We start from the raw sequence: 22,154 nt of genomic DNA on the forward strand, positions 1-22,154 counted from the left end.
AATGAAAAAATTCCCCTTCTTCTCAATACAGGTTTTATGAGACGATGATAAACGATGTCAATACAACAAGGGCTTGAGGCTGTACTCAAAGGTATCAACGACATGTGTAACAAAGTAAGTTCAATCCACCAAAAAATCATTAAAATCAACAAACGTTTCACATCACAGTCGTTCGCTCTAAAAATTTCCCAAATTAATCAAATCCAACCAAGATTTCAGTAACCCATTTGATATCTTTGAATCACTTTTCGACTTTGGGCGGCTAAATGGGCGATCGGAGCTCCCGCAACATGGGCAAGGAAGGTGAAGATCAAGGCTACAACCTCATTCTAAACTTCAAAGAAACTGTATTTGGAATCGAAAAAGTAATCGAAATATAAAAACTCGACACCTATCAAACTTGCAAAGGATCCGACGCCAAACCCGGAACCACCGCTTCTCGTGCTCCCTATGCGGCAATCAAGGCCAAGTGATATCCTCTGCCAGAACTCCCATCGGCATCTTCCAACAAGTCACCACCTGCTCTTCCTGTAAAGGAACCAGAGAAATCTCAACTCCCTGCACCACATGCTTCGGCGACAGGCGAGTCCGAAAGTGAAAACGAATCAGCCTTAAAGTCCCTTTTGGTGTCGATTCCGGTAACCGGTTGAGAGTTGGTTCAAAAGGTAATGCCAGAAGAAGAGGCGTACCTGACAAATGTAACTTGTTTTTGATACTCGATGTCCTTCCAGATCCGGTGTTGAAACATGACGATACAAAAATTTTGTACACTTGGTCCCAGAGTGACACGAACATTTTGTACACGATGACAATGTTACAGTTTGGTCCCCTGAGTTTCAAAAATGATGAATTTTACTACTTATGAGACCAACTACGAATAAAGTTTTAACCATAGGGACCATTCGTGTAATTTAGTACAACTAATTAACGGAGGAATGGTTAAAAACAAACGATAATGGCTTAATTGACATGTACAGTAAAATTTGTAAAAATTAGATGACTTATTGCGTAAAAAAAATAACATAAATGGTCAAATTAGACCAAACTCAAAACTTCATTGTACTACATTATCCCTAAATGGAAAGAACAAGTTATAAGCAAGTGATCGCAAGACTCTTGAAACTTGGAAATGGGAATAAGCTTATACTATGTACTGAAATGGGACAAGATGTGGAAAATAGCATAAATTGGAAATTCCATCTATTTATGTTGTAAATAAGATTAGTATGTGTTGAAAATGGAATATATCAACAAGGAATATGACGTGGTCTCTTAGTTTGATTTTTTCCATCGTTAACCCTAATATTCTTGAACTTGTTCGATTTTCATGTATTTTCTTAGTTCTTGTGAGTTGCTTTAGTTCAATTTTCGATTAGTAAGATAAATCCTTCGCTAGTTGCTTCAGTTCGATTTTTGTACAAGTTCTTAAAATTTATAAAATTAGAAGAGTGATTTAAAATTAATGATAGGAACAATGGTTGGATAACTTCTTAAATCATTGTAATTTTATAGAGATTTTCAATTAAAATGATAAATCCCTCTGCAAGCAATAATGGTTACTTAGACAATGAAGAAGACAGCAAAATACAAACATCCTATTGTTTCACAAAGTGATTTAAGTCATATTGGAAGACATGAAAAGGTTAAAGATATTCTAGGTTTTGAAAAGGTTTCATTTTGTTTTATAATTTCACCTTATTCTTTGCTTTAAACATTTTATTTGCATTTTTCTGACACTAGACATTCATTTCAAACAACTAAGCAAGTAGATTAATTACTATGAAAAATCATTTACACTTATGATGAAAGAAAGGATAATTACAAAAATAACCCAAGCTCATTACAACTATTTACAATGTTGATCAAAGAACAGCATATACACAACATTCAGCTCATTACTACAAGAGTTCTTTCTCACATTCAACCTCCATATTTTGAACAATCATGAAAAGACTATTCTAAACAACTTATAATGCAACATTAAGAGCAAATAAAAATGGATATATTCATAACTCATAAGGCAAACTATGCAAGTAGAAAAATAAGTCCAAGTAGAAAAGAGAACCAAGTTATCATAAATCGAAATGACTGAAGAAGATCAACAAAAAGATTTCTAAATATAAAGAGTAGTAGTTATATCATATATGCCAATTTGTGTATACAAAGATTTTATTTACTAACCAATGAGGAATGCTCAACAATTAGCTTCAGACGTTTGGCCAATACATCAAACTCTGCAATATGTTGATCCCTCCATCGCTTCTCAAAGCTAATCTCTTTCTCAAGATTTGAATCTCTTTGAAGATCAATCATCGTTTTAATCTCCTTCAACGACTGATCAAGAACATCAGCAAGAGTTTTGTTTGCAAAATGCATAACATCATCACCACCACTCTTTACCCTGACTTCTTTTCGCGCCATTTCAGCATTACGCTCCAATTCTACATTCACATCATTAAGCTTAACATCGCCATTGAAACCACCAGCAGTAGCAGCACCAGCAGCAAGGTTGTTAAATTTGTTACGGTTGCTACGATTGTTCGTTTCCTTAATCACAGACGGCAAAGCTAATACAGCCATAGAAGACGAAGGTAGCGTCGGCGAGAAACTAACCTTAACCCCAACCAAATTCGGCTTACAGTTGTGATTATTAACCGGGTTAGAATCCGAATTGGAAACGCCAGATGGTAAAAACGGATGATCCGGCTCCCAAAGTTGCTTCGAAAGATCATACAAAGCACGATCCTGCGGCGAAAGCAGCGCCTTGTCGAGCCCTTTCGACAGCCGCGAGGAAATCACCCTGAACTTCTTCCGGAGACGACGGAGCTTCTCAGACAGCTGCGATTTCGTGTACGGCTGCGACATTCCATGGGAGAATCGAGAGTAGAATATTCCGAGATCTCGAGGGAACGACAAGCCTTGGGAAGAACAATCGAGGAGTCCCTGGAGGAAACGGATCTCGTCTGGCTCCGTCCAAATCCGATGAAATTTGAAAGGAGGTTGCCTGGCGATGGCGTCATGATCGGGATCGGGATCGGGATCGGCGTCGTCGTCGTCGGATTCGAGTTTGGGCGTTGAGAGGATAAGAGTTGATGTGGGGGTTTTGCGCTTAATTGGAAGCTTACTACCAGAAGAAGGGATTGATGAAATGGGGTTGGGTTGTTGTATAACCATAGGAGGGTTTGATGGTGGGGTGAAGTCCATGGTTCTCACCTTGTTTGTGTGTTGTTTGTTTGAATCATCGATTTTGAGTGTGGGTGAGGGTGAGGTCGTGAGGGGGGTGGTTTGACCAAGATTTGGTCAAATTTGAAGTGTTAGCTGTTAAGGTAGGGTTGGGACTTTGGGATGTAGTTTAACCTCCTGATCCTATAAATGTGATAATATTGTGAATTCCACCATAAAATTTGGAGTTAATTTTGAGGAAATGATTTCTTAAATAACTAAATTAGATGTTACTAAGATTAATTTTAAATCTTTATCTAAGTAACAGTTTTCATAAACTAATTTTTATTGAGAAGACTATTTATACTAAACTAAAGCAAACAGAATGAGAAAATGACTCTACTAGATAAAGACTTCTAAGACTTACCGGATAAGTAAACTAACAAGAAAAAAAAATAGACTTAAATTAGGAAACAAATATATATCCCTATCTCAGTACTCCCTCTTAAGTTGGATTGTGAAGGTCACAGATACCCAACTTGCTACATAAAAATCAAAACCGGTCCGCTCCCAAAACTTTTAGTGAAAATGTTTGTCGGTAAAAAGTCTGGCCGAATTGGACATGGTTTTATCTCTCTACTAGCAACCCGCTCTCTCACGAAGTAATAATCCATTTCAACATGTTTTGTGCGCTCATGATAAACATGATTAGCTACAATATGACGAGAAACTTCATTATCACACATTAATATGATTAGCCATCTTAACCAAAGAACTTCACATACCGTGTCAACCATTGACCTGTATTCGGCTTCAGCGGCTTCAGCTGAAGATCTAGCAACCACACTTTGTTTTTTTGTCCGCCAGTATATTGGAGAACCACCCAAACTAATGAAATAACCAGTGAAAGACTTTTTGTTGATGGACAACTCAACCAGCTAACATTACAATAAGCCACTAGATCAAGGCCTCTAGAAGCAGGTAAAAATAAACCTTGTCCATGAGTGGTTTTTAAATATTGAAGCACCCGAATTGCTGCATCCCAATGTGTTTTTCGTGATTTTTTCAGAAACTAGCTCAACTGGTTTACGAAGTATGCAATATCTGGACGTGAGACGGTAAGATAAACTTATATTCCTACAAGACGACGATATTTAGGAGTATCTACTTAAGGACTGTTGTCTTCTTTTTTGAGAACAAGTTTTGCTCCATAGGAAAAGAACAGGGACGACTTCCTTGAATTCCACAATCTTCTAAAATATCGAGAGTATACTTGCATTGACTGATTACAATGCCATTTGGTGATCATGCTACTTTAATACCCAAGAAGTATTTTAGTGGTCCTAAATCCTTGATGTTGAACTGTGTTTGTAAATATGCCTTCACTTCTTCAAGTTTATCATTATTGTTTTCCATGAGAAGAATATCATCGACATATATAAGGGCTATAATGTGTGTAAATTCATTTTTGAAAACGAACATGGAGTGATCTGCCTTTGACTGTCTAAAACCGTTGTTCACTAGAGACTTGGTATACTTTTGATACCAATTTCGGAATGCTTGTCGTAAACCGTATATGGATTTTTGTAGCTTGCATACACGATCTTCATATGTTTTAACAAATCCTTGTAGAACCTTCATGTAGACTTCTTTATCAAGATCACCCTGCAAAAAAACATTGTTAACGTCCATTTGATGGATGGTCCATTGCCTTTTAGAAGCAACAACCAAAGCACATTGAACCGTTACTAATTTTGTAACAGGTGCAAAAGTCTCATGGAAATCAATTCCTTCAATTTGTATGTATCCCTTTGCGACTAAACGAGCTTTATATCTCTCAACTTGTCCATCAGGCTTGTATTTTATCTTATAGACCCATTTTGAGTCGATAACTTTCTTTCTTGGTAGAAGGGAAGTAAGTACCCAAGTTCCGTTCTCTTCAAGAGCACACATTTCTTTGCTCATTGTGTCACGCCAATTTGGATCAACCGCGGCTTGCAAGAAATTATTTGGTTTGTCATGTGCCGTAATAGCCGCAAGAAATGCTCGATGAGCTTTCTGAGAATCTGTTATAAGAAACGAATTGGGAAATTGGATGTGCCATTGACTTATCTGATGTTGATATAGCATTTGTATGTTCAAGTGAAGGTGGTAAGTCGATAACAAATTCATCTAGGTGTTTCGACTTGGTCTTTGTTCTTGTGTTTCGCCAATTTTGCTTTGACTTTGATTGAAGCTGTATGATAACAAACCTGCCTCTTCACTGTTTGAATTTAGACGTGTGTTGTCATTATGTGGGAACTCATGTTCTGGATCCAACCCATTGTTTCCTTTAAAATGGCAAACAAACTATAACAGGTTTTAATTACAAATGTATTTACAATATTGTTATGTCTTTAATTTTGAGTTGAGTTTAAAAAGTGCTTAACAAGACCTTAAAATAATGTTGAATTGTTAATTATGATATGTCATGATTACCATTACTAATACTTAGCAATGGCCTATATAACCAAAACGTATATCGGTATATGCACTTATGTGGTGGCTCACCTTTGTTAGGTTTTTTCAAAAGGATGATAATATGATCCGAGTTTCGTGGGCTTTGGCCCATATACATGTTTAAGCCCGTTTTCTTATTGTATATAGATCTCGTTGTATCTTCTAAATATTAATGTTTCTAAATTGATAAAAAAGAAATCGTTTGCAGATTTAACAGGATTATCCCAAACGTGTGAACCCTGTTAATCATTATGTTCTTTGCATCTTTAATAACGTGTTTGTTGCGAAAGCCCTAACAAACATGCACTTACAAAAAGATTATTTTATCAAGTTCATATACCAAACTTTTGATGTTCCAAATTTTAATTCTCAAAAGCTTTGGATGGAAAAGAGAGACGTTAGAGAAAAACAAGGGCTTGACATGTAACTTCAGAACATAAAAGGGGCGCAATATGAATTTGAGTTGACTTCGGAGCAAATCGTTGTTCTGCCTGACGTGAACTTCAAACAAATTGCAATCAAACTTCTGCTGATGAAGACGCTCTTACGCCGAATCATCATTCCCTACACCAAATCCTCTTCTTCAATCAATACTAACCTTCCTCGCTTTCAAAATTGCATTAATACGGCGGCAGAATCACCACACACGGCGGCGGCGCAGGAAGAGGAAGAGAAGACAGCTGAAACAATCACCTGCGTCTGCAAATCCTTTTCAAATAACCTCAACTGGGAAACCCTTAATCGGAAGCTTAAGTTCGTCGATGTCAGAAACTCAGCTATCATCAACAAAGTACTGATTCAACTCCAAGAACCACCAAATGCTAAAAAAGCTCTATCTTTCTTCCACTGGTCATCCCATTTCGGCAACATCACACACCAAACACAAACGTACGCTCTTGTAATACACATTTTGGTTAATGCGAAGCTAATCAAAGATGCCAGCGCGTTAATTGAATCAGTTCTTATCCGATCTGTTACAGGTAATTTGAAAGATCCTGACTGTAAAGGATCTTCTTCTGTCCTCTCGTTTATTCATTCGTTGATGAGTAGTTATGAGGTCACTAGTTCAACTCCATTTGTGTTTGATTTAACGATACAAATTTGTTCAAAGTTGAGGATGATTGATGAGGCTATAGATGTATGTTTTTGTTTGGGAGAACATGGATTTAGATTGAGTGTTATCAGTTACAATACCTTATTGCACGTAATTCAGAAATCAGATAAGACTAAGTTGGTTTGGAGAGTTTATGAGCAGATGATCAAACATAGAACATACCCAAATGAAAAAACTACTGGGATCATGATTAACGCATTGTGTAAACAAGGAAAGCTGCAAACTTTTGTTGATATGATAGATAGGATTGATGGAAAGAGATGCTTGCCTAGAGTGATCGTTAACACTTGTTTGGTTTTCACGATGATAGAGGAGGGAAAAATCGAAGATGGGTTAGTTTTGTTAAAGAGGATGTTGATAAAGAACATGATTACGGATACCATTTCATATTCTTTGATCGTATATGCCAAGATAAAGTTAGGACAATTAGAGTCTGCACGGGAGGTGTTCGATGAAATGCTCAAGAGAGGTTTCAAGGCCAATTCCTTTGTGCATACATCGTTTATAGGAGACTATTGTAAGGCTGGAAAGGTTGAAATTGGAGATGAATTGTTTAAAGAAATGGAACATATCGGTTTGAAGCCATACAATGACACATATACTCATATGATTGTTGGTTTTTCAAAAGTCGGAAGATTTGAAGAAAGCTTGAATCTTTGTCAAAAAATGGTGCATAATGGATTCATTCCAAGTTGTTTAACGTTCAGTGAAGTGGTTAAAATGGTAAATGGACGTGAGAGTGTTTGTAAAGTAGATGAAATGTTGACTCTTTTGTTGGATAAAGGGTTCTTGCCAGATGTAAATACATATACCTATCTTGTTGCAGGTTATGGACGTGATGGAGATGTTGAGGGAGTTTTAAAGGTTTATTATGAAATGGAATACAGGAAACTGTCTCCTGGGGTTTTGGTGTTTACTTGGTTGGTTGTTAGTCTTTGTGAATGTGGAAGATTGGAGGAATCAGAGAGATATTTTAGAACAATGAAAGCTCGATCTTTAGTCCCCATAGATTACACATATGATAAGTTGATTTCCAATCTTGAAATAGAAAAGGATATAAATTAGATCATGGTGGCTTGAATCTTTGTGAATCATAAAACCAAAAAGATGACAAGTATTTAAATCCATATATTAAACACCATGTCATAAAACACGTGGTAGCCATCTATTTGACATGGAAATTATGTGTAATATGTTACTTGTCTTGATTAATTGTTGTAAGAAATAACACTTATACTACATATAATGCAAATGAATGCTACAATTTAACAAAATTACAAATGCAAGTAACATAGTTAATTTAAGACTTTAACCCATGACTTTTGGCCTCCATCCCTCAATTACATCTTCTGTGAGTGGCATAGTTTTTGTGAATGACTCCAATGAGAACACAGTCTGTATGCATACAACAACATTCAATTTCATCAATTAACTATAAAGTTGATAAATTTATGCAAATATTAACAAGAATTGGTGTAGAAAGTAAAGTAGAGTACCTTCATATAGGTTTTGAGATGAGGAAGTGAATCTGGAATTGACCACTTCTTATAATGACCTAAAACAATCTCCAAATGGTATAATTTTGGTCCAAGTGACAAGTCAGCACCAGATATATCCTTCCCATTAATAAATGGGCCCTATTCAAGAAAGTCAAATTCAAGTCAACTAACAAATAATAGTGTCTCTATTCAATATAAGATACTAGAGAAACTCACATTTTCTTTTATGTAATCATTGAAAGCAGATAACTCATTAAGTAAAGCTTCTTCTTTTCCATCATTAGGGTCTTTGCTTTTCAAGAATCCAATATATGTTGAAAAAATCTTTGATCCACTGCACATATCAATCACCAATCAGAAATGAGCAATGAAAGTCAAGAATTGAACAAAAGGGGGATAAAGAGCATAAACATACATGGAAGCTTTCTCAGGTGGAGTCAACAATGGTGGTTCAGGGAACTTCTCCTCTACTGTCTGTGTAATAACATCTGAATCCGCTATCCATTTGTCATCAAGCTTCACGATAGGAACTTTACCTTCTGGGCTAATACTTAGAAACCTACAGAAAACTCAGAGTGTCAAGACTACAGAAACTAAAGTATCAGAAAGGGAATACTGTAGCGTATGATTACCATTCTGGTTTGTTAGCAAGATCAATTAATTTGAGATTGTAAGGAAGATGCTTCTCCTCCAAAGTCAACAAAACTCTCTGAGTAAAAGGACCTGAAAACAAGGAGAAATCGCTCACAATAACTACACATCCAAATTTTATATCACTCGTGAAATGTCGCATTAATTCATCAAATTCCACTCTTACAATCAAATACAGTAAGTAAGTATTACATCTCATGTCAATCAAATAAAAGCAATTGATGAATTGAGCACGTTATTCTACAAACCGGAGAAGAAGAAGGAATAGGAACTTACAGTCGCCGAGCCTATTGGGGACAGTGATAGACGATTTGGCGCAGACCTCGAGAGGGTTGGAAGACATGGCGATGGGGGTTAGGTTTCTTCTGAACCCAGAACGCTTGAAATTGCGAGAATTGGTGGTGAAGAGGTTGAGGTTATTTGGGTTGCAGGTAAGGTGTTTGATAGATGTCGTCAACGCCGTAGTAGGCGGATGGATTCGAATAGCAGACATTTTTGGCCGAAGGAAAGGAATTGGTTAATAACGTGAAGCCTGACGGAGTATTATTTTAGAGTGACTGATGTCGCAAGCGATGAGGTTTGTGTTGACGTGTGCAATTTCTTTGCCAAGTGAGAATGAGGATGAAACAAATTAATAGTATTTCTTAGAAAGTTTCTTTTAATATACTACTATTTACCAGGTTTGTTAAAAAATATATATATATATATATATATATTTAAGGAATAAATTTTACAGATTTTTAAAATGATATTTTTCAAAAGGATTTAATTGGTTTACAACTTTACATGCCTAGTGTAAGGTCCGAATTGGTATTTCGACTCTATAGTTGTTTTATTCAATTTATTAAACACCTACTATGGTCATGTTTGGTAAATCGCAAATATGACACAATGATCAAGAACATAACTTTTATGAAGAAATCACTTTTTTAGTATCTTAACTTTTATGAAGAAATCACTTTTTTAGTATCAAAATATTACGACAAATTTAATTTATAGTATATCACATCTAAAATCATTAAAATGTAAAGATACCTAGGAGATGACAGTAGGAATACGATTTCCTTCTTTTTGACTGGTTTTTCTTTAAATCATGATCGGTCTGCAAGAAAAAAAAAAAGAATAATCACTTGAAAGGGTAACATACTTAAGGAAATGTTCATATTTGGTCACTGAATTATTTTTCGTGCTTTATTTAACCTTGAACTTATTGAAACTTGTACATTAGACCACTATGACCGGTAATAGTCGGTTTTTCCGGTTTCCGGCCAAACCTAAGTATTCCGGCCAAGTATGATTTTCCGGCATCTTCTCCGGCGACATTTCCGACGTTCCTTACCTTCAGCACACTTTAAATGTGGGTTTTATTGAAGGAATCAGACAAAAAAAATTCAGAAAATGAACTCATAAAGCACACCTAACTGTGTGTTCTTGGTGTTTATGTGTGAAAATTCGAATCTTTGAAGAGGAAGATAAAATTGTTTGCAATTTTGTTCCTGAAATCGAAGTTGGTGAAGATGAAGATGAACACAAGAAAACCCTAGGGTTACTGGAGTTCGATTTCCTCCAGATTTCGAGTTCAAAATGGGTTTTGAAATCGTTTAGGTTATATTGATGTTTGAGTCGGGGTTTGTGAAAGTATTTCCAGATTCGAGTTAGGGTTTGTGAAACACTGTCAAACTCTGTTCCTTCGATATCCATCTTCACCACCACAAAATCTTTCTCTGTAATATTGTTCTTCACCTATTCATGAAATCAAACCCTTGAATCTTATTCAAATCCCATAAGAAACTAATTGAGTTTGTGCGAATTAAGACCGACACATCCCTCTTCCTTTATCTTCGTTTTTGGTGTTTGGTTGGCGTTTGATCTCAAAGAACAATGTCTCGTTTCATAGCCAAGTTGTGTAAGGGTTATCTTTTTCTTGGGTTTGTATTCTTGATGGAATCATTTGTCTGATTCAATTTCGAAAATCTTGAAGGGTTGGTTCTTTTTTTTGGGTAAAAATTCTTGAATCATTTGTCTGATTCAACTTGGAAAACCAACTTCCATGCTTGATCCATAGTTTCTAGCTCCGATGTCGATGTAGATGTATCGTGCTTTGAAGCTAATGTCCACCATTGATAGAAGATATTTGGTGTTCTTGAGGTTTCTTTTCAAAGAAATCCATGGCTTCAATGGTTCTTCAAGTATCTGGTAAACAATGGCAAATATAGAGTTCTTGGTTACACGAACTCAAGAACTCGTTTATGTTTTCGATTTTATGGTGCTGAAACTAGATTTCCTAAGAAGATGCCAAAATGTTTCCATGTTAGAAACCCAATAACTCAAAAAACGCGAATTCAAATATGATGTGGCCGGAGAAGATGATTGGAGATGTCGTCGGAGGTAAGGAATGCCGGAAATATCACCGGAGATGGAACTCAAATCCCTCAAAACAGGTTTTACCTGCTAATGCGGGTAATAATGGTAAGATTTAAACAAAAATACAAGTTTAAGGGTTGACAGTACACCAAAAAAAGTTAAGTGACTAAATATATACAAAGTATATAGTTGGTTACCCTTTGAAGTCATTATCCCAAAAAGAAAAAAAAGAGAATGTGAATCCGTTTTTAGCCTCCAATTACAATGAAGTTATTAGGTTGCATTCATGTTCTATTTTAGTAGTGCCACAAATTAATTATTTAACTCATTGTATTTTCATGTGGATCCGTTTTTACTTAAAAAGAATGGTGGATGCCAATCACGATTAACTGTCTCACTTGGCGTTTAGCTCAAAATTGAACTTCTCTTGCACCAAATTTACAAAAGAGGGAAGATGATTTGGATTTGGGCTATCGATTGGAGTGGGCTTGGATACGAGCCTAAGGGAACATTCTTGAGTGGGCAAAGTTTTTAAATGGGCTGCAATGTTCCTCCTCAAGGCTCAAGTTTCTGTTAGCTTTGAAAAATGTTGTTCTTTTGTATGTGTGGAAGGATAGAAATGCAAAGCTTTTCAAGAATCGAAAATATCTCGATAAAAACGGCGGATGAAATACAAATAAACCTTTTTAATTAGGTTAAATGTAGAGCCAAAAGGTTGATCTTAATTGGCATTATTGGTGTTGTAACCCTTTTATTTCATGTTCATTGTAACTCATTCTTGTTCTTGTGTTTTGCTAGTTTCTAGCTAGCTTGTTTTTAATTTTATGTCTGCTGTCCGTTCAAAAAAAAAAAAAAAAAAGAGAGGAATCAATTCATATAGTCCACAGTGAAAGGGGCTTCTAATTCGGTTATTTTTTTATTTTTATTTTTATTTTTTTTTAATTACCTATATAGCATGTGAAAGATAAATTTTAACTCCTATCCATAAATGGACCAAAATAGCTACTTTTATTTAAAAATCACAGTTATACATATTTATCAATCCTCTTTTTATATATTAAATAAAGAAGAAAATTTTATATAGACATAATGGGTAAACGAGCAACAAACTGTGCTTCAACCCCTTTTTGGATGGCAAAACAAATTCTTTTGAAAACATCTATTGATCTTGGAGTTATAACATTACTATGCATGACACGTTGGACTCTATTGAATAGCTCCACAACTTCTGGCGCAAGGAAACCGAAAGTATCAAATGCAAAGGGTATAAACGTGTGTTGATTTTCCGTGCACGCTTTCTCATGTTTTTCCACTTTGTTTGATGCAACTTTTAAAGCAGCTTGCCCCACAGTGAAAACCACACTTTCCAAGTCCACAAGAGGGGAAACCCCTGTTAGATCCATACATGCATCTTTTCCTCCAGCCCATCCAAATACTAAAACATCAGCTGGTCTAAGTGTTGATCTTCCTTCCAATGGGTCAGTCATAAAATTCACAGGTGCCTCTTTCTTGGCAGAAACCCCAGTGCGCCTAAATATGTCAAAAAGAACATCCCTAACCAGATCGTGTCGGTACTTGAAACCCGGGAGCTCTTTACAATGAACTGCATGCTCCCCAAAGGAGTCCAAACATGCCTTGCGACAAACAAGGCAAGTCTCGTCAGCCGTAAATAAATGGATCATAAGGCGATACTTGAGGATGACAAGATACTCCACTAGCGACATATGCTGGCCAAGACCGTCAATAGGAATAATCATAAGAAAATCCTGAGCATGTGGGGCCCTTAGACACTCAAAAATTGCTTTTTGCCTAATCGTCATGTCGAAGTGAACTTCCATGTCTTGGACAATCTTACTAAAAAGGACACTCGCCAATGAATGTTGGGCTTTTGGAGGGGTGGTGTCCTTATTAGTAAGACCGCTGAAATCAAAGCCCAAAACTGTATCACGAAGACAGGTCAAAGCACAAACATAATCTGAATCCATACCACATATACCGCTATTTCGTAAGATGTGGTCTTGTAACACCCACGATTGAGCTCGTGAGGCCACAAAAGCATAGGAGGAAGCCTCTACTGCTGAGTACAACCCCAAACCATCGAGCCTAATTGGTAACAAAGCCAGTCCCCAAAGAACGGACCCCCGCAAACCATAATGTCCTTAATCGACCCACGTAACCCTTTATCAAAACACAAAGCAGCCTCTTCCATGTGAACGGGTTGGCACGTTCTCAGGCTAAAGAAAATTTTGGCAAAACCCATGCAAGAACGAAGCAAAAGGGGTTCACTATGGGGGTCATGTAACTGTGGTAGATGGCACATCAAATCAACAGCCTTGGCAACCCTCTTCATGGCTAACCCATTAATAAAAACCGCATCTCTACTAGCAGTTCCTCTAAGAAGCTTCACCCCACTGACGGTCGCCCAATGTCAACAGGGAATAAACATGTACGAAGCTTCTTACCATCGCATAAAGGCCAAAATATCTCAGTTTTCTTGATATTCAGCTCAAGCCCCAATCCTGGGCCTGCCACCCTAATGATGTCCAAAACTCTGGCCACCTCCTCTGAATCTCCAATGACGGTCCCATCATCGAGGTACCTGTTGGGTTTTGAGCATTCTAACACTCCTATGGTGTACATGCAACCCTATAAACCTTGGATCTATGTTTTCTCTATTATACATGTAAATATTAACTATTCCAAGGTTTCATCCTAACTAGCATATTATGAAGCACCTATACTACAAAGTTCTAGTTAGATGACATACCTTTTGATGTAGCTTGATGTCTTCAAGCTTTAAGAGCTTAGCCCCAATAGTGTGGAAGCCTCAAATGGAATCACAAATCACCAAAACACCTTGGAAGAACTTGAGAGAATATGTATGCACACTAAAATCGGCCCACTCTTATTTTCACACACTTGTGCCAATTTTGTGAGCCAAGGACCCCTTTATATATTATGGAGGATTAGGGTTACATCCATGTAAACCCTAATACCCATGACCTTTCATTTACATAGGATCCATGGGTTAAAAGCTCCATGGACCATCCATGAAAGCTTAGCCCAACCTAAATGAACTTGGCCCATTCTATATATATAAGAGTCCATATTTAATTAGTTCTTTTTGATCACTTAATTAATTATAAATTAATTCTTGATCAATACTAATTAAATAATATGATTCCATATTAATATATTAGAACTTATAATATATTAATATAAATCATAAATATACTATTCTCAAAAGACTATCCATATAAATTGTGCCGGTGAAGTGCAACCCAAATGGACCATGCCGGGTCGGGTCAAGTACATACCAAATATAGTTATGGACTTAGACATTAATCCAACAGTCTCCCACTTGGATAAGTCTAAAACTATTATTGAGTATGACTTCAAAACCTAACTGGCAATCGTAGCTCTTAAAGCCGCTGTCGAACTCTGACATTGTCAATGACTTGTCCATTAGATAAGGGATCATATATTCCTCCATTCTAGATATCATATGGACTGAGACATGGATTATAATCATTCTCTCTGTCCATTTGTTGTTTCCCGATTTTCGATTTATGATGACTGACTGATTGAACAAATCAAATCAGTCCTGGCTTGGCCAAGCACTCACATGTGTCATCGCTGAATCATCGAGGGGCCCACACATATCGCTTTTATCCCGAAGGTAAAAGGAATGGATAAACTTCGACTCATATGGCTTGTTCTACTACTTGTTGAATCATACACAAAGGCACGTTTTATAACATCGAGTTACCAAATGCGTTTTCGTGCAATCAATGTATAACCAACTCATAGTAACAACTCATATCTCTAGGTTTGAAGAATATAAGATATTATCGTCTCATGATCACTCGTGATAAAATCCATGAAGTGATTCAAATGAGCGCGGGTTGAATCCAATACTCAGAACTTATGAGCACTCATGAGTGTTGTAGCACCACTTTGTCCACCAACTTGGACCTCTACAAACCAACCCATGGAAGTCTTGATTCATATCTACTTCCAACATATGACCGACTGTGGATGGTTTGAATAACTTAATCATTCAGGAAGAGAGACTTAGTTATTCTGGAAGTCAAAACATGCAAAGTGAAACACAAGAATAAATGAATCAAATATGGTATCAAACCCTATGAATATAAATAAACACTTTTATTTATCACCATACTGATTACTCATTATTCATTGTTTCGGTTTTATCAAGTTTATACTTGAATTAAAAACACTAGTTGTCCCATGCTCCAAGCATGTACACTATGTTTTTCTTAAACAATAGCTTTGCCATACACCAAGTATGCACTCTATGTTTGTCTATGATCCTTACTTTGTGAAATAAACCAATTGAACATAATTTCAATGATTCTAATTTCACACTCCCAAATCCTTATCGAAAAATGTGAGAATTTCAAATTCCTATCATTTATCGAAATCTGTTTAGATTTTAAACTTATATGCACTGACCCTCCTGTAATGAATATGTACAAAGTCACAAAGACTTGTCAACAGTCATTATAAGGTATTCCAATGGAGATCAACTCCATGGAAACTAAGTCTCATATTCAAAGTACATTGCTTTGGACATGCTTCTTGCATTAAGTTTTCTAATCTTACACAGATAACTTCCACCTATGGAGACAACTCCATATTCTCATTTTGACTATCACTTCTGAATAAGAGATGCCTCTTTTCAGAATATGTCAATATGGTCCTTCCAAAATTAGCACTATACTTCCAACTGTCCCTGAGCAACCAATCTTTGGTAAACCTCAGATTGTCCTCGACAATTGCTTAATCATTTTAGTCATATCCAATTCTAGACCTTTTCCCTTCTTAATGCCTCTGGGCATTTGGAAAAATTTAGAAATGACAAATATTATAGCACATGCAATCGATCCTGTACCCAAAGCAAATGGTACACGATTCATGATGTCTCACATAAAGACATGATTCTAGACCAGTCTTTTGCTACAATATTTTTATTTGCCATGTTTTCAAAATTTGACTATGAAGAGGGATGTCGTAATCATAATCGAATTTTGAGAACGCAATATATAGAATTTCCTTAAGTTGAACCAATCCAACATGAAATTCATATATATATTCTTGACTAAAGATGATTAAGGTCTCAATCTAAGCCTTTAGAACTGAAATGAAGTATATCATCTCCCTTAATTATAGCAAAACAACTTTTTCAATCCCTGCAGCCTCACGAATTGAAACTTTTGTTTTCTATAATTAACATTGCTAACTTGCAACACTAACAATAATTATCATGCTCCCACTAACATGATGATTATTAGCATAACACTTATGGTCCCACTAGCTTTGACATGTACTCAGAAATCAGCTGGACTTCTAGAAATCAGTACTTTATTGACTTTCTTACCAAAGTTCAGATTTCTGATACGAGATGCTTTGATAAAACTTTATCAAAATCATACACCTTTCCTTAGATAGCATGCATGTGTGTCTAAACAATTTCAGAACTATGAAAAGGGATGTCGTAATCATAGTCTCAATTGTTTAGACCTTTTGTCATCTGCTTCAAATCTACTTGGTGGAAGTGTTTCCTCACCATCATTTTCATGAATCGGAGAGAAACCTTATGACCCTTAGATTTTATGGTGTATGTGTTCTTATCCATGTGAATCGTCAAAACCATAGTCACAAGACAAGGATAATGACAAATCCAAACTCATATGGACTGAACTTATGCAATCTTAACTTCTTGCCACCTGGCAGTACAGGGCCTGCCATTGCTTCCAAGTTGTTATGCAACCAATTGAGAACTTTCAGAACTCCTATGCAAAGCCAACTTTAATTGGAATGAGCACATAATATGTTAACACGATAGGTTATAAACCTCAAGTTGTGTGCTAGTGAAGAACCTCAGGTTTTATTCTTGATTAGTTCTTGAAATTCTTTTTAGGATCTTTAAGACTCCCACTATCCTCTTGACATATAAGACTATCTTGCCAAATATTCAAGAGATAGTGCGGATTCTTTATCAAGACAAACACTTCACACAATTGGCCTTAGTTGGTCTTTGTTTTATCCAAAACATCACAAATTACCAATTTCAAATGTACAAGAGTAGGACACTTTTACTCTTACATTTGACAAGTGTTTTAAACCTTTCTTTAAGATATGTCATTCAAGTTACAATCTTGGAGTATGACTCTAAGAATTGTTTTGGAACGAAGTATGACTCATCTTCCTGATCTAACCATTTCAACAATTCATGACTCCTCTTCTTAGTCATAAGAATGCACTAAGATAACCTTTAGAGGACTAATTGTGATATGATTTCTAAATCATTAAGATGATCACAAACATGATACTAAAGTACTCTCCCATCTTTTCAGATTTGATAAACTTTTATCTTTCTGCCTAATTTGATTCTTCCCATTCGTTCTGCCATACATTGAGACTTTTCCAATGTTTCAGAATTATACTTAAACTTGTAAGTATAACCATATTTACTAAACTTTAGTAAATCAAATAGTCTTAACGAGCTTTGTGGTGGACATGACCAGTGCACAAGAATGTGTACTCGATCCCTTTAGTCCTTCACTTGACTCACACATCCATGTGAACAAGTAATTAGTCTTGATTTTCCAATGCTTGAAAGTTCTCATTCATCATACTATTCAACTTGCATGATTCCAAGTTTCGGTCCAATTGAAACTTGGGTGATGAGGAACTTTCCTAATTTGGTAAATTTAGACACTACCACAAATGAAAGAATCAAATCCATTTTCCAATATTGCTGTCAGTGGAATCATATAAGCAACAATTTTCCACAAATGTCATTGTAAGGATACTTCAAATAAATAAAATTAAACAATTTTCTTTTATTTTAAAACTTTGCGGAAAAACTTATCCTTACAATCCACATGGAAAATTGTTGTTATCTATTCCTTAGCAATATATTATAACTTCTTAAGCAACTGCTCAAAATTCTGATGCGTTCGAAATCCACCTTTGCGATCAGAATCAGCATATACTTCCTTTAAGATTTCTCTCTATTCTTTGATTCTTAAAACATCAACATGTGACCCAGTCACATCATGTAATGAGGATCTCAGAATAGAACTTAACAGAGTTAGATAATGGGCTCTACCTGATGTAGAGTCAAACTTATTGACTTTAACATCCTTAGGTAAATTTGGCAGCTTTGAAATCAAGGCCCCTTCCTTTGGCAAAATAAACATATGGACCCTTTGGTAATGGGACTATCTCAGACTTAGCCCTTCTCTTTACCATTTGGTCAACCGGGTTGACTATGGCCAATCCCTTTCCATTGGGAAGAGAATGCTTTTTCTGGATTTCCAGTGTCACCATTGTCACTGTCCATAAATTTTTTTTGGGAAGTTGATCTTCTAATCAAATTTGCTTTACTATCGTTCCAAATCATTGCTGACTCAGCAGCACCAAGCAAATAGATATGATCATTAAGGTTCATGTCATAGTCTGTTTCATAGTAGTCCCAAAGGAACTCACTATGTGACTTAGAAAGTGATTGAACATCCAAATTTCTCAAGACTTTGACACCCAACTCTCCCGGCTTGTCAATATGTGACTTCATCTCTAAGATGTGATCACACATTGACCTTGCTTGCCATTAGGGCTTGAGTGACCTTGAACTTGTGGGTTAGGGAGAATAATTGGAGGAGGTGGAGGAAGAGAAGTATGACTTCCATGAGCCAAACTCGGGAAGTCATATTTATTAGGAAAGCTTGGTTTGGGAAGATCATTGTTGTCTAAACCAGACATCAACAATGGGAGAAATTCACGTAAAGTTGATTTAAGTCCTTAATATAACACCCAATATGATATATTAAGGCTAGGACCCAACAAACTATTTTATAACTTGGAAGAGGGATGCCGTAATCCAAGCTATAAAATATTTGAAGGTAGGTGAATGACGATTCACCAATTTCCACCAAGATAAACGAAATGTATTATTAGGTTTTAATTGGTTTTGAAACTCTTAGATTCTTTTGAGATTCATTGAACTTTTCAATGGCATGTTTCAATCTCGAGTGTGCCCTTCAGGTTTTGTGACTGGGATGCCGAGGATCACAAAACAAGGTGTGAAGTAACCATGCAAATATACTTGGTACCCTTAATATTTACCCCTCAATCGATGTGTCGGTTAACCACACACGCTCCAACGATACTATGATAAACATTAAGTTACCCTTTGCCTACCTTGTTAAGTCCAGGTTAGTGTGCCGGTTAACCACACACGCTCCACTAACAGCTTAAACAAAGTGCAAAGTGTAATTTCATGGATTAGCACCCTATTCACATTTTCCTAAGTAACTAAGATTGGGAATTTATAAGTGTTTAGTTACTTAGTATTTATCATTATACTTATAATGAAGGGAGAATTATAGTCCTTGTCCTACCTGTTCGGCTAACGACCCTCCACCGGTCAAGGAAGCGGTGAGTGAGAGTGGACACCCATTAAACTGCCATTTTATAGGCAGTAACCTTATACCCCCCTTATAGATCGGCTTCGTGAATGAGGCCTACTAATGGTAAGACGACTTGCTCTTATACATATAATATATTAAACTTTTAATATTATAATAGTATAAGGGTGTATTTTAGACATTTAAAATACTTGGTGGTTTAATCTATTAATTAAACTAGACTTTTAATTTAATTAAACTCAAACCATATATTTATGGATTAATAATACTCTTTTAATTAAACGCTTTAATTAACTATTAATAAAGTCCATAAGAGTTAATTTGAACTATTCAACAAAGCATCATAATTCCAATTATTAAACTCAAAATTAAAACCATTTAATTAATTGTTTAAGTTATGAACCCAAGAGTTTTAGAATTCAATTCTTTTTTTCAAAAAAAACTTTTCTCAAATTCCAAAACTTGAGGGCAAGTTTTGTAATTCTTGAAAACCTTTGGATTCCATAACTTATGGAATTAATGGTGTTTTATGATGAAACTTTCTATGTTCCATAACTTAAGAACAAGTTATGGAATTCTTTAAAACATTAACACCAAATTTTGTCACTCCATAAAAACTTTGAATCAATTTTTTTTAAAAAAAAAAAAAAAAACTTTCATATCCATAACTTATGGAAGTTTCAAAAACCCTTAAGATCACAACTTTAAAAAAAAAACTTTTGAGCTCCAAAATTTTATGACAAAATATGTAACTCCTTAAAACATTTAGATCAAACTTTTAAAACTAATAAAATAATCATATCATTTTATCTTTTACTAAATTTGACATAATTCAACTCATATAACAAATGATTCAAATTTTACAAATAATTCGTTTTTCACAAAACAAGTAATTATCTTAAAATTTGACAAACGTCATGTTTTTTTTCCTTTTTTTTCCAACTTGAAAATAAAACATTTGCATCAATATAACAGAAAACAACCAGGCTCTGATACCACTGTTGGGTTTTGAGCATTCTAACACTCCTATGGTGTACATGCAACCCTATAAACCTTGGATTTATGTTTTCTCTATTATACATGCAAATATTAACTATTCCAAGGTTTCATCCTAACTAGCATATTATGAAGCACCTATACTACAAAGTTCTAGTTAGATGACATACCTTTTGATGTAGCTTGATGTCTTCAAGCTTTAAGAGCTTAGCCCCAATAGTGTGGAAGCCTCAAATGGAATCACAAATCACCAAAACACCTTGGAAGAACTTGAGAGAATATGAATGCACACTAAAATCGGCCCACTCTTATTTTCACACACTTGTGCCAATTTTGTGAGCCAAGGACCCCTTTATATATTATGGAGGATTAGGGTTACATCCATGTAAACCCTAATACCCATGACCTTTCATTTACATAGGATCCATGGGTTAAAAGCTCCATGGACCATCCATGAAAGCTTAGCCCAACCTAAATGAACTTGGCCCATTCCATATATATAAGAGTCCATATTTAATTAGTTCTTTTTGATCACTTAATTAATTATAAATTAATTCTTGATCAATACTAATTAAATAATATGATTCCATATTAATATATTAGAACTTATAATATATTAATATAAATCATAAATATACTATTCTCAAAAGACTATCCATATAAATTGTGCCGGTGAAGTGCAACCCAAATGGACCATGCCGTGTCGGGTCAAGTACATACCAAATATAGTTATGGACTTAGACATTAATCCAACAGTACCAAGCATGAAGAAGAAGCTTGAAATTGTCTCTAATTTGATGTATAAGTGGGTGTAGTACAAGAGCAAAAAGAAGTGGTCCCAAAGGATCGCCTTGCTGGAGCCCAATAGTGGACCAAATATGCTTATCTCCCAAATATAACCTTGTTGCATGTCCACATAAGAATTCAACCCATAAGGAAATAGAAGGGCATCTCATCCTGACCTCGTGAAGTAAGGCAGATCTATCTACTAAATTGAAGAAATTCATGAAATCCACAGTAAGCATTGCAAGAGATCCATCATCATGACGTGCACTCAACACCCTATTGACACTATGAAGTACAGCTTCAGCGCCACTCGACACACCCACTCGAAATTGAAAGTCATTAAGGTATTGTGCCATTTATTTACCAACTCCTTTCATAGCAACCTTTGAGACCAAACGCCTCCATATAGTGCCTACAACAATAGGACGGATTCCATTGGCAGGTTTTAGGAGCGGAGTAAGAGGTGCAGACGTACAAATTCTGCCAGACATGACAGACATCTTCCCCCTAGCCACAGCTTAACCACTACGGTGATGACATGTAAGATATCTGTAGCTATAGTAGACCCCTCCCCACATACAACATTCAAAATGTGTTGAGCTCTCAAGGCATCTCTCCCACACGAAG

The 22,154-nt window shown here is 35.9% G+C and overlaps 3 protein-coding genes across 4 annotated transcripts; 1 reads left to right on the forward strand and 2 right to left on the reverse strand.

Annotated features, from left to right (window-relative positions):
• Positions 1-82: 82 nt before the first annotated feature.
• On the reverse strand, positions 83-3,327 carry LOC145159968 (uncharacterized). 2 transcript variants are annotated; one of them, XM_079079024.1, is made up of 3 exons: positions 2,182-3,327; positions 690-829; positions 83-570 (listed from the first exon to the last, which is right to left on the reverse strand). In XM_079079024.1, exons 1-2 carry the CDS (start codon positions 3,202-3,204, stop codon positions 815-817), a joined length of 1,038 nt encoding a protein of 345 aa, XP_078935150.1. In that variant the 5' UTR covers positions 3,205-3,327; the 3' UTR covers positions 83-570; positions 690-814. The 2 variants fall into 2 exon arrangements, with proteins under 2 accessions (XP_078935150.1, XP_078935151.1); XM_079079025.1 differs by having other exon boundaries at positions 84-528.
• Positions 3,328-6,140: 2,813 nt separating this feature from the next.
• Positions 6,141-7,933, forward strand: LOC145159969 (Pentatricopeptide repeat (PPR) superfamily protein). The gene has a single exon (XM_079079026.1). It carries the CDS (start codon positions 6,194-6,196, stop codon positions 7,838-7,840), a length of 1,647 nt encoding a protein of 548 aa, XP_078935152.1. The 5' UTR covers positions 6,141-6,193; the 3' UTR covers positions 7,841-7,933.
• DHAR3 (dehydroascorbate reductase 1) lies at positions 7,922-9,516 on the reverse strand. Its single transcript, XM_079079027.1, has 6 exons — positions 9,202-9,516; positions 8,907-8,997; positions 8,690-8,833; positions 8,491-8,608; positions 8,272-8,412; positions 7,922-8,170 (listed from the first exon to the last, which is right to left on the reverse strand). The coding sequence occupies exons 1-6, from the start codon at positions 9,416-9,418 to the stop codon at positions 8,084-8,086; spliced, it is 798 nt and encodes a 265-aa protein (XP_078935153.1). The 5' UTR covers positions 9,419-9,516; the 3' UTR covers positions 7,922-8,083.
• Between the last annotated feature and the right edge of the window lie 12,638 nt (positions 9,517-22,154).

The sequence above is a fragment of the Lactuca virosa genome, chromosome 2, assembly GCF_052849685.1.
Source record: "Lactuca virosa cultivar CGN04683 chromosome 2, Lactuca_virosa_CGN04683_v6, whole genome shotgun sequence".
In the NCBI taxonomy this organism is placed as follows: domain Eukaryota; kingdom Viridiplantae; phylum Streptophyta; class Magnoliopsida; order Asterales; family Asteraceae; genus Lactuca; species Lactuca virosa.